General features: G+C 45.1%; 1 protein-coding gene across 8 annotated transcripts in view; it reads right to left on the bottom strand.

The window, feature by feature from the left end:
* AP2M1 (adaptor related protein complex 2 subunit mu 1) overlaps nucleotides 1-12,681 on the bottom strand; it is a 29,145-nt gene that overhangs the window by 4,905 nt on the left and 11,559 nt on the right. Inside the window, exons 2-9 of one of the 8 annotated variants that reach the window (XM_032982356.2) lie at nucleotides 12,462-12,574; nucleotides 8,876-8,881; nucleotides 6,857-7,122; nucleotides 5,355-5,437; nucleotides 1,642-1,647; nucleotides 976-1,111; nucleotides 736-877; nucleotides 38-49 (exon numbers count right to left, since the gene is read on the bottom strand). In XM_032982356.2, the coding sequence (XP_032838247.1) occupies nucleotides 38-49; nucleotides 736-877; nucleotides 976-1,111; nucleotides 1,642-1,647; nucleotides 5,355-5,437; nucleotides 6,857-7,122; nucleotides 8,876-8,881; nucleotides 12,462-12,535 (725 nt within the window). In that variant the 5' untranslated portion in view covers nucleotides 12,536-12,574. Of the gene's footprint in view, nucleotides 1-37; nucleotides 50-735; nucleotides 878-975; nucleotides 1,112-1,641; nucleotides 1,648-5,354; nucleotides 5,438-6,856; nucleotides 7,123-8,875; nucleotides 8,882-12,461; nucleotides 12,575-12,681 lie in introns of those variants that run through there. The other 7 variants (XM_032982357.2, XM_042793978.1, XM_032982359.2 and 4 more) reach the window with 7 other exon arrangements.

Consider the following 12,681-nt stretch of genomic DNA (forward strand, 5'->3'; position numbering starts at 1 on the left):
GAGCAGAGTGCACACACAGCTGAAGCAGATTATCTACCTTCCCAATTCACTGGGGGTCAGCAAAAAAACAAAAACAAACAACCAAGAGAAACACAGTTGAATTGCAAATGGTTAGTGAGAGAAAAGTGGCAGTCCCTTTGCTTTTATCTCTTCACACCAAGCAGGAAGGCTGGAAATGGGTTAAGACCTGTTTTCAGCTTCAATGTGGGTACTGATTGAGGTGCAGCTGGGAAGGAAGGTAGCCAGGCTCCCAGAAGGGATGAGCCTCCAATCCACATGGCCACTGACCACCTCTGTGTCAGCAGGAGGAGCTTACCCCATTAGCCTGTCAACTGTTCTAGTTTGTGGGAACAGTCCAGGTAGAGCAGTCAGCTCTACCTTCACCATTCCTCAGGAACACTACTACTGCATTCTACGAATAACAAACAGCCTCTGCACTGACTAGAACTGTTATATACACAAATCCTAGGAAAATTCATCTTGGGAAGGTGTTTCCAGCTGCAACAACTTCACACTTAACTATTGAATCTTAATGCTTAAAGAGCTGTAGAGGAGCCCTGTGTATTGAGGCCCTCAGGCTGGTAGCTTGCATGACAATTGACCTACTCAGAGAAAAGTTAGCAGTAACATCTGAAGGGGAGATCAGCTTTGTCTGTCAGATCAGAAAAGCTATTAAGTGCTGCCCTTTCATAAGAGTCCCTGGTGACAAGTGGCTTGTATCCCAACGCCTCTTACCTTTTCCCCGTTTCATCCGCAGTCCCTTTGCCCTGTTTTTCAATTACAATCTTGTCATTCATGCCAAACTTGCACTCTGGCATTCCACTCAGATAACTCTTCATCACCACTCTGCCAGAGACATGGGCACTCAAAACCTGACCTGGTATAGAAAGAGCAGAGCGCAGTTCAGAACAGTTGCCCAAGTGCCTGCTCACAAACCTTGAAGGGGAGGATACCAGCTCAACACCTCCTACTTACCCTGGGGAGACATCAAGAGATTCACACTCTCCAGCACATCAAGAAAGAGTTCATTACGACGATATTTGATCCCTTCACGTCTCCATCCAATCTGTCCGGTCACCTGGCTGGTGATCTGGGACTGCTCTTCCTTAGTCTGAAGGGAATAAATGACAACTTAGACCTCTAGATAAATTTAAAAAGGCTGAGGAACCTTGCTCTAAATCTAAGAGCAACTGCTTGCTATTTATTACACACAACTTTTTTGACACTTAGGTATCTGTCACACCCCTCATGAATTAATTGGTCATTCTCAATACAGCCAATTCTATGCCTAACTGAAAACTGGTCATGACAGGAGGCACTATTCTTCCATTTTGTTAGCTAGCCCATTAGGCTACATCTAGGTGCAAGGAGGCGTAGGATCCACCAATGACATTCCAATCGTGTCTGAGACTGTCACATCAATCCACATTAAGCAGAGAAGCAGCTGACAGGCCAGTTCACACCCTTATCCTACATGAAATCCTACGGCCACAAGACAGCTGGTTCCCAAGGACTGCTTCTTAATGACTACAGTCAGAGTTACATACCAACACTAATCTAACATGCATCTAACAGGATCCAGGCTCTAAGCCTCCTAAAAGTACTAAGGATTGTGTTGAGAGGCACAGGGAGGTTTCCTACCTGATGCTACAGGCAGGATCCAGTCACACGCAGAAAGTCAAGAAGTAGATGTATAACAGCAAGTGTGGTGCACACAGGGTTAACAGGCAAGCAGGTCAATAGCAAGAAAAGGGAGGAAGGGAGAAAGAGCAGGTTAGGCTTAAGGCTACCTCAGGACAGGAACAAAGCAGGCCAGCTCATCATTAATTAGGTAGCTAATTAGCACAAACAAGATGAGGGGCTTTGACCTTTAGCTCCCCTCAGGAAACCCAGCACTCCTAGCAGTGAAATAGTTTTTCAGACTTGGCCCATTATGCACCACTCAAATACAAGGAAGAGCAGAAGGAGTGACAGACTGGCCAAATACCACTCCCAGGAATGTTCCTACGCAGAGCAGACTCCTCATGTTGCCGTTCCCACAGCCAGCCCTGGATGTTTATCATGGCACAGACACCCAGACTATGAGAAGTACCAGGCACCCAGGACTGCAGGCACCTTAAGTCTGGGTCCTGTACAAAGTTATATCCTTGTTAATTCTGCCTCTTCTGCCACAATGACTGCACAACACAGCAGCAGGTCCTGCCGCAGCAGCCTTGCACTGGGCCCACAGGGTGGCAGTACATGATCTCAGCTTTGAACCAGCAGTGGCTTAGTTCCACACATGATCTTGCCACACACATGGTCACTCCTTGAGCAAGTGGAGCCATTATCGTAACATCGGAGAGACAGAGTTTTATACTCCCCTGAGAACTGCCTAGGTAAGTGCTCAATGCAGTACAAAGTACCTCCCTTGTATGTCCCACAAAAAACCCAGCTCCTTATCTGCCTTGTTCAATGCTTTGTTTGGGCTTAAGAGGAACAAGAGGCACACGTAGATATAATACTCCGTTCTCTAGCTTCCAAAGGGACACTGATCATGTGCTGACATTTCCATCCACTGCAGCAGCATCAGTGCCATGAACATCTAATGGTCACTACAGAAAGTGACTGGATGGATCTGGAAGCAGATGCCGGGGGAGTGCCAAAGCTGAGATCACCCAGGAACACGAGTGTTCCTTAAGCAAGGGTCAGAAAGCACTTGGGTCTGAAATTTCTCAGTACTCGGCGCTTCCCTGTGCTGGACGAATAAGTCAGCTAAAATGGCATAAGAATATCCAGCTCCTTGTACTAAGTTGTCAGCATGTTGACTAGGTTGAAGGCAAGCAGGCACCAGCAGGTTCCTTGGGCTCTTGCAGCTGGTGGCAGCCCCCTCCTCACTTTCAAAAAGCAACAGTAGCATTTTAGCACTAAAGTATGTCTAAGCTTTGGAGAAACACACTCCCAGAAAGCACTCAAAGGGGAAGAGAATTACAGCATTCACCTAGTCAGTGAAGTCTGGACAGATGCAAACAGGATCTGAAGAGCAGCGACTGAGTACAGGGAGCATAGCCCCACCTCGAGCTGTAAGAGCAGGTTTAGCCTCTGTTGGAGGAAGATATCTGAGCCAACGCCTGCATCAGTTCTGATACAGGACATCAGCATGGCCTGCAGTCCTGCTGTTGGAGTAGCGGGCTACTTCATGGGTAGGGACTAGAAGTGAAACCAATGTTGCACACCAGCACCTTTTAAAACCTATGTTCCACATCACCCCATTCCCAGAGCACAGAGGTACTTCCCTTGGCAAGCAACACAGCAATATCAGACCCACTTTCCAAAAAAAAAAAAAAAAAAAAAAAAAAAACACCAAAAAACCCCAGATCTTGTATTCCAGCATCACCAGCCCTGGAAAGACCACTGAAGCCATACAGGGTGGGTATTCAGAGCGCAGCAGCTCAGTATGCCTCAAATCTTTAATTGACAACAAAGTCAAAAAGCTGTGTTTGGAAAGTCAGCCACAACTGTGGATTTTGCTTCTTAAATTCAGTAGGAGACAAGCCCAGGGAAAGCACCATCAGGAATTAAGCAGGGAGAAGGGAACATGGATGACAGGCCACCCAGTCCCAGATTTTGGCCCGAGGTACCTGCCAGACGGTGGCTGTAAGTGCAGGAGGAGTTGCAGGCTAGGTGTACCAGAGAGCAGGCAAGGAAATATGGCGAGTACCGTTTCAATTGTTGCCCTTGTCATACTGTGCCTGGAAAGGATTACTTCTGCTTTTTGAACTGGGCTGCACAAAGTTCCAATACAGAGCAGAATAACTGCTTACTTATGTAAAGCTGAAGTCCAAACTCCTTTTTCTAAAGGAAGGACTAAACCTGCTGTTGAACAAAGCAAGATGCTGTGACAGTGGTTTGCACACAAACAGTGTAAGGGTTTGTTAAAACAGCCAAAAGCAAAAAAAGAGCTAGGGAAGGAAGTGAGGGTGGTGGTTAGTTTTGAGTTTTCCTAGGAACAGGAGCTGACTCAGCTATCTTGAGTGCTGACTGCCCAAAATGTCAGGCTGCAGAAAGCCAGTGATTTACGCTACAGCTTGGGATAGGGGACTGAGACCGGATGCACTCACATCTGGCCACTGATATATTCATGCCCTCTTGCAAAACACTGTTTGCTGTTCTAGCAGGAAATACGTTGCTCAGAGGCAGCTTCTCTCTCACCTCCTCCTTGAGGGATGCAGCTAGTCTTCCTGTTAGTAGATTAAAAGCTTAAAAATGAGTTCTTAGGAACTCAGTGCTGAAAAACAAAGTTGAAACAGAGCCTCCAGAGACTTTGGCCTCTGCTTATCCTAAACGAGAACAGTTGCCAGGCAGGCTCTTGTTTAGCACTTTGTAGCACAGATCTGGGTGAAGCTTCAGCCCCAAGGTACAAACAGAAGCAGACAGCTTCAGTACAACCTGACTCCCAGCTTTCCTCCTGACTCACCTGCTACACAGGGGAGAGGACTGAATTTTAGCCTAAGTCCTCATAATGAGTTGCATAGCTGTGTTAGATGGACATGGTGAGCAATATTCCTTGGGGACACAAGAAACAGTGACTGTAACAGTCCTCTGGTTTCAGAGGTTGAGCATGAGCTGTCCAAGATGGGAAGCCTAGTTTTGAGGACAGTAGCCTGGAATAGGATTGCAGCTAGTTTAAAAGACAGGCCAAGAACAGCCCAGTTTAAGTGTCTTTTCCCTGCAGGTGCCCTTCATCTTGTACCTCCATGTAAACTTTGTTGCAAGGGTTAATATTGTGCCAAATGCACAGTAGATTCTCATGTCTAACATGAGAAATCTCAGACTGTACTGATGCTGATCTGCAAAGATGTTACAGGCAGCAACAGAATAACATCAGCTTCCTGACTGACAGCAAGATCCAGAAGGCTGAAGACTGCTTCATTACAAGGCAGGCATGAAAGTGTGACAGCTCAAAGCACTGAAGGCTGGTGGAAAACAGACCTGCTCAGCGAGATTCATACACAGAAGAGCTATTTCTGGTTCAGCAAGCCGGTAGATTTGTTTATCCTCTGTCAGAAGCTGACACAGAGCAGAACCTGAAGACAGCAATCATTTATGTGCAAGGGACTACCATTATCCTAGCTCAGGACCCTTCCTCCTGCATCTTACCATGCATCAGGGAACATGAGGTCACACAAGTGCAGAGACACCTAGAATGAGATGTCACTGAACTACATCCCTGTCAAGGTGTTCTCAACCTACTCAGGCACCTCCACTTAGCACAGGTCAGATGGTTAGTTGGTAATTAAGACAATACTTTCTTGAACAGGCTGACAGAAAATTAATCAGCAGAGCAGTGCTGTACCCAAAATTCCTCTAGTTACCTGACTCTTGATGCCTTGCTGAGTGATGAAGGTCTTCAGGGCCCCTGTTTCAGAGTTCTGAGGATAGCCAAAGTCCAGGATTTCTACAGAAGGGTAAAAGAAGGTTAGTTCAGAGCTGCAAGGTATAAACATGCCAACCATGCTAACCATTTCTAGAAGGAGAGCGCCAATTAGTGCACAGACACTGCTTACACCTTAAATTTCTGAATAAGTTGCTGGAGCATTCCTTACCAAGAGAAAAGAAACAGTCTTGGTAGATTGACCTCCCCGTAGAGGAGGATTTTGGAGAGGAGGGGTGCTAGAAAGCTGTCCAACTGATGGATTTGCTGGTTTTAATACAACTGCACTTCACGACTAATTATCAACTAATCTAGCCACGTGCACAAGGTACACTGTGGACATGTCTAAAAACATCCAAGGGACAATAAAGAAGGTTTATCTCACAGCAGACCAATCTATCTTCACAGCATTTTCTTTAGGTTTTGATTTCCGTATGAAGATGTAATAAAAAAATCAAAACTTAATAAAAAAAAAAAAAAAAACAAACAAAACCAAAACAGCAGAATAGTGGCACTGCAGGATGAGCAGTGTGGGAGAGAAACAGATGTTCACCACAGACAGTGAACTTAACACCCACTCCCCTAAAGAGAAAGGCAACAACTCACAAGAGATCACCACTCACATGAATACTGAGTAACACCACACTGACAGGTTTTGATCTCACTGTGCCTACTAGGAGACAGCAGTGACTGACCAGAGCAGAGAAACAGCAGACTTTTAATCTGCCTGGAAGGCACAGAGAAACCATCAGTTACTGTGACCTTTGGCTAAGAATCTCAGGACACACACATGTGCTGGTTCATTGTCTGGGAAACAAATTGAAGCATAACCAAATCAAAGTGCTCACGTTATGCAAAACAGAGACGGCTCAAGGGCAATCTCCACAAGCAGGCTGATATTATGAGCAGCTAAAGGGACACTGTATTATTTTTCTGTGGTGAAATTCGGAGCTGCATCACTGGGGGAGGTAGGGCTGGGACAGAACAGGTTGGGTTTTATTGATTTCCTCCTGGTTCAGAACTGACCCCAAGAGCAGCAACCAGCTGCAGCCTGGGGTGACTGCTACCATGCAGTGCCAGAGCCACCTGAGCACTAGTTGGCATGGCTGGCCTTAAAGGTGCTAATGACAGCCCTCTTTATATACCTCAGTATAATGATAGCCCTACATCTACGCAGGATCCACTCAGGAGCTGGGGCCCAGTACGAGCTCCCTCATTTATACAAGAGCACAGCTCCCAACACTTCAGCAAAGTGAGCCATGATCAACACAAAGCTACTTGCTTGAAATGTTATCCACAGTTCCAGTACAGGTGGAATTAGAAAGCAGAACAAGTAATTTTGAACTGTCACACGTTAAAAATACTTTAAGGGTTATTATGACATCAAACAGCTTTAGAATGACCAAGGGCATTATCACATAGCAGATAAGAGAAACATCTCACCATCCAGCAGCTCATATATCAGCACAAAGTTGTTCTTTATGTTCTCCTCACTGATCTTCCCAAAATAGGCAGTCATCACGTCACACATCTTGTAAAGAAACTCGAATACCATGGCAGCGTTGACATTCTGCTTGGTGACAGCAGCCAGCCAGATGTTGGAACGCTTGACATGGAAGAAACTTGTGCGGGCGATGTTGGTGACTGGCGAGCGTACCTGCTGCCGTGCATGGATGACATTGACGCGGAAGGCGTCAACGGCATTCCGCCTGCGAGATCACCACCAAAGATTAGTTAGCACGGCGTATGTGAAAACAAGTTGGCTGCACAGTTCTGCTTATGCAATTACAATCAGACACTGAACTACATACACCAAGTTCACTTAGGAAGGGTGCCTGCGGACGCCTCTAAGATGGACAAGTGAAGGCTCTGAGCAGAGGTGGACATTAAATTGTGCACAAGCTAAAGGAGAGCACACGCTGGTCTCTAAGGAGCTTTGGAGTACAGTGTAACTGTAGTCAGAAGGAAAAGCTAACCTTCATCTGGAGTCAGATGGCAAAGGGACCTTCCCTTCAGTTAATTTTGCTAGCACTGTCATATCTGGGAACACAGTAGCAGCTTATGGCTCGGAGAACAGCCCAGTTTTGACAAAACATCTAGCTACTGTCTACTCTGCATGCCCAGGCCTTCATACTCTTGCCCAAAGCAAGCTGTCGTCTCCCAAGATATCTGTCAATGGCAGTTCCTCCCAGACATACCACCGAGGGAAACACAGCAAAGCCTATTCAGGTCACCTGACAGATGTCAGTGCCCAGGTACATCACAAAAAGGAGCTTCAGTTCTCAGATCCACCTCGCTTCCATACCCCACAAATCATGGAGGGCAGGCTCAAAGCAGCAAGCAGGATTAGGAACATTTTTGGCTTTCCAGTTACACATGTCTTCTCAAGCCTGCTAGGCTTCAGAACAGGTCTCTTGAACATGGACTTAGGGTCCCCACTGTGCAACGTGCTAGTAGCTCTGTATTACATGCACTGCATGCTCCAGTACCATTTACAATACAGAGGTTCTGCACAGTGCTGTGCAAGCTTCCCCTACCTGGTGATATCTTTAATCCAAACTGCCTACATGCTAGTGACAGGGCACAAATCCCTCCTGGGTAAACAGGGATGTATAAGTGGCATTATGGATGCCAGTTCTTCCACACTAGAGTTTCCTTAACCCATAGCTACAAGCCAGGATAAACTCCCGAAATTAGGTTAAAGTCTACCAGTCCTAAGAACACAGGAAGGAAGCCTGAGTGCTTTATATGACAAGACAGAGACTTAAAGCCATAGTGTACACACCAAGCCAAGACTCATCTAGTTATGCTTTACCACTCATACTCTCAGACACTATATAGAACAGGGGGTCTTCCAACTGCAGCATCAAGGTCACGGTATTGATTACGCAGAACCATGTTTGAGAGCAGACAGTAATAATATCCTCACAAGCAAGGATACAGGTATACAAATGCTTGTAAGCGTTGAGGGTTGTCAACAATCCAGTAGACAGTTCCAAGTTTGAAAACAATGCATATTCAAAGGAACATACACTACCACAGCACATGTTTGCTCCTTGAAGGTTTGGGTACATATGTAGAAGCTTCATCAATAAACATGCTCCTCCATAAGCAAAATTCTGGCCTTCAAACACTTCTAATGTTTTATTGCTCCAGAAGCTTCACCAGTTTGAGTAAATACTTCATTTCTACCTTAGTTTTTGCATAAGTAATTTGATCTACTATAAAGTGACAGTATCTAAAAGCCCCATTCCTCCCCTCCGGTAAGCCCTGCAAGGAAAGTTCAGCTTGTTCTGGAGCATTAGCCCTCCCAGCCTCAAGTTCTAACCCACTAGAACTAATACCAGAACCAGCAACCAGACTGATGCATGCCAGAGAAGAAGCTTCAGGTCAGTGAAGCTTTTCTAGCACACCAGTTGCCCACTGTGCAGTGCCAGTCATGGCCTACCACGCGTCTCTTACCTATTGCTACAGCAGCCAATGAGATGGGATGGACAGAAATGGCGCCAGCGGAGAAAGGAGGAGTGACAGCAACAAGAGAAAGGGTTAGAAACACACACACAAGGCACAATGAATCCAAAGAGATAAGAAGAGACCAAACAGCACCCCCTCCCCCTGCTCCTGGGCACAAAAGGCCAAGGTGGTATTGGATGGACAGTAACAAGCTGTGGCAGCAATGAAGCCCTCGCAAGGCACAACGCTGACATGCCATGGTCAGGCTGCCAGCGTGGACAGACTTGTGTTTGGCTGAATTTTAGAACTAACTGAGCATTTAGTCCAGATGAGCTGCATCCGTATCACATCAGTGATACCCAGTCTGCTTTGCTAATACATGTAGCAGGCCTTAGAGGGGAAAAACCCCAAAGCCTCGATCTGAGGCATCACCTGAGGACCGTAGAGTATCAGGTATCTTCTTCCCAGTCTGCCTTGGAACAGGGCTGCAAGTCTGAGTGGGCATTTCTATGACAGTATTTCTCATTTGAAGCTGTTTAGGTTGATGCTTTGTGGCTTGGTCCAGCTAACAGGAAATACAGCAAGTTTGATAGAGCTGGAGCACATCTGGAGAGATATGGCACGTCCTGTAGATCCAGACACTGCTCTATCCAGCTTGCACTTTTTCCTTAAGGATCAAGAGCCATGAAGCCAAAGTGATGTACTAGAAGCTCAGAAACCAAATGCCTATTATGTTTAAAGTACATGCAGTTTGTCATGTAAGCTGCTCAGTTTCAAATATCTTATTTTTATTAAATAGCTACATTCTTAAATGCAGGTAGGTTCTCCCAATGACTATGTCACTGAAGTACAAGGCACATGATTACAACAGAGCCCTCCATGGTATCCTGAATTAAATGCATAGTGCTTTGCCTCCCCTCCGCCCCCCACCCTGCTTTTTTTTTTAAGAGGCTGCTTATGCATGCAGCTAGCGGCTGTATGGACAGATGCACTACATGCACTAAAGCCATTCTAAGTTGCAAGCAAAGAAAGTTCAAGTTTTGTGGTATTTCTGTCTTTAAAGTCTTTAAACTGTGCAAGGGCTGGGGTTCTCATAACCACAGATAACCTTTATTCTCTCTCAACAGATAACCTTTATTCTCTCCCAACACATACAATGAGGCTTCAGAATGCCAAAGGCAAGTGCCAAGACCAAGGAATCTTAAGTCAACCACTCACGAAGACAAGCAGCGGCTATGATCCTTTCCCTATTCAATCTACCTCCCAACAGGCTGGATGGGCTCAGTCCTCAGCCTTTCAGATCTATCATTTAGGAATGAAGAACTGTAGAGTGTTCTACGAGTTTATTACCTGGTTCGTTGGAGACAGAACTCCTGCAGAGTTGAGTACAAGCTACAGTATCACGGCTATTCCCTTCCCTACCTTCCTCTGAAGGTTAGGATATTAACAGCTTTTAAGTAGACCTGGTATTGATGCTCATGTTCTGACTAGGAAACGGCAAGATTCTCAGTTACTTGATTACACCACGAGACACAGCCACTTCAAGACAACTTGTTTTATAAGGCTGCACATCTAAAAACTTCCCAACCAGGTTTGAAGGCATGTTTCAGAAGGAATCTAACACCTCGGGGAGCAAACTTGGTTAATAGCCAGCACCAGCTCCACCTAAGTCACAAGACTGACACTTTCACAGGAACTGAATAGAGGATTTCACTCAAGGGAACACTGACTCCTGAAGACCTACAGAAAACACTTGAATCTTTCTGGCATCTTTTGCCAAATGAAAAAATTAAGACAGGATCAGGCAGGAAATCCCATTCTCTGGTTTTGTCTGGCCAGCCAGCAGGAAGTACTTTATCATGTACTGAACACAAGTCACTGACTTTGTAAAAGGAATAAGCCAAGACAAAAAAAAAAATAAGATCACTACATAAAAAATAACTACTTTACTCCCCAGTTTACATCTCCACAGCCAGAACGCTCTTTAAATTAAAAGGCCTTCTTGAATAAACATCTGTTTGAGCGCAATCCTATCTTTAAGTGATTTAAGTTTGCAAGCTACAAAAAAATATTTTTGCCAGAAACTGCAGTAACAGTGTCCCTAGCCTCCCACGCAACATATTCTCAAAATTTTATCTATAATCCAGACTGACTTGGCTCAGCCACTGTGTTACCTATTCATTAGAGGAACTTTACAAAGTCAGATCTGGCATATGAATTGCTTTGAAGAGCTTCAATTAACAAGTATTTAAGACTGAAACAAGTTAGCACATCAGGAGAGGCAAAACTTTGTAGCCAGTAGTTTTCTGCTTCATAAATACAATGCTTCCTTGGTTCAGCTCTGTGTGGAGGTCCTGGAATAATTTAGTCAGCCTTACAAAGAACAAGCCAAGAGATTTAAAGCTCATTAGACGAGCCCTTATTACAGACACCATGTTGACCACTACTCCATCAATGAAACAGTCCAAGCCTTCACTAGCTACTAGTTCTACCTAGATTTTTAACCTACACTAGACAATCCATAACCAGAAGGGACACTCTTTAGAGTACAGCAGTCTGAAGGCAGATTGGCTTGACAGTTTTTTGCGATTCATGGCAAAAAGTTATTTCACAGCACATCCTACCACTATTCATTGTGGAGACCTGGTACAAACTATTTTTTCCCCAAACTGGCCAGAATGATCTCTCTCATTGGACTTCCTAACACCTACCGCAGCCATGCCTCTACTAGCTATGCTTTAACTCTGTTAACTTCAATTACTAACTTCCACCTAATGCCTAACACTAATGAAAACCCACTAGGAAGAGTAGTGTTGTGCAAGAAAGCCACTTAAGATTTTCAGTCCAGGCAACATCATCACTTGATACTGGGTTCCTTGTAGGCAGCGGATAGTGCTATAAGGCACCAAATTTTTTGTAAGGTCCCTTCTGGGAACTAGCAGGCTAAGGATTGTACAGATCCAGTCTATGTGAGTATCATAACACTTGTGTGAAGTGCAACAAGACACCCATAATCTACTGAAGGCTTCTGGTGCTTCCTACAGCTTTAATTACCCAGTGAACATAAGCTTTTTACAAACAAGGCTGCCATATGAAGTTGGGGGACAGAATACTAGCTTTAATACAAACATGGTTACTATGACACTGCTTGCAGATATAACTTTCCAAGACCACAGAGTCTTCTGCATGCCTGCACTTAATGCTAGACATCTGTGTTTGAAAGAAATTCAGAGTCCTGGTTATAGTGCATGGTAGACAGTTCCCACATTACTGCTCTGGTCAAGTTTTCATGGTTACAGTGAGGCTGGTAGACTCCCACAGTGGCAGTCCATGCTGCTGAAGCATTTGGAGTAACAGCCAGATCTCTACTGTCCAAAAAGTGCCAGGTTTGCCTGTAGGCCATCCTTTACTATCATCCGTAAGTGACCAGGGCTTAACAAACACTTTTTTCTTTCTGAACTAAGCCTAGAGCAGCAAGTTGAGTTGCAGTCTTACATGCATGCACAGCTAATGCAAGACAAAGCAGCTCTGGGTTGTTGTCCGCACCAAAATGAGATAGAAATGCAAAGACCAGGGATGCAACAAAAGCACTTACCCAATGTCATCCCGGTAGACTCGAGAGATTAAAACCTCTCCTTTGTGATTATAGATGAATAAGCCTCCGATCATGATGGAATTTTAATCTTCTCTTCCCATGTTGCTTAAGACCTGAAGTAAGAGAGGGCATATATCAGTAGGCTGCATGGCAACAAGCAGTTTAGCAGGCACACACTTTGACACCTGCTGGCTTCTAGCCAGGGCACAGACATCTTTTT

This window comes from Tyto alba, unplaced genomic scaffold (assembly GCF_018691265.1).
Source record: "Tyto alba isolate M040663 unplaced genomic scaffold, T.alba_DEE_v4.0 Super-Scaffold_10, whole genome shotgun sequence".
Classification (NCBI taxonomy): domain Eukaryota; kingdom Metazoa; phylum Chordata; class Aves; order Strigiformes; family Tytonidae; genus Tyto; species Tyto alba.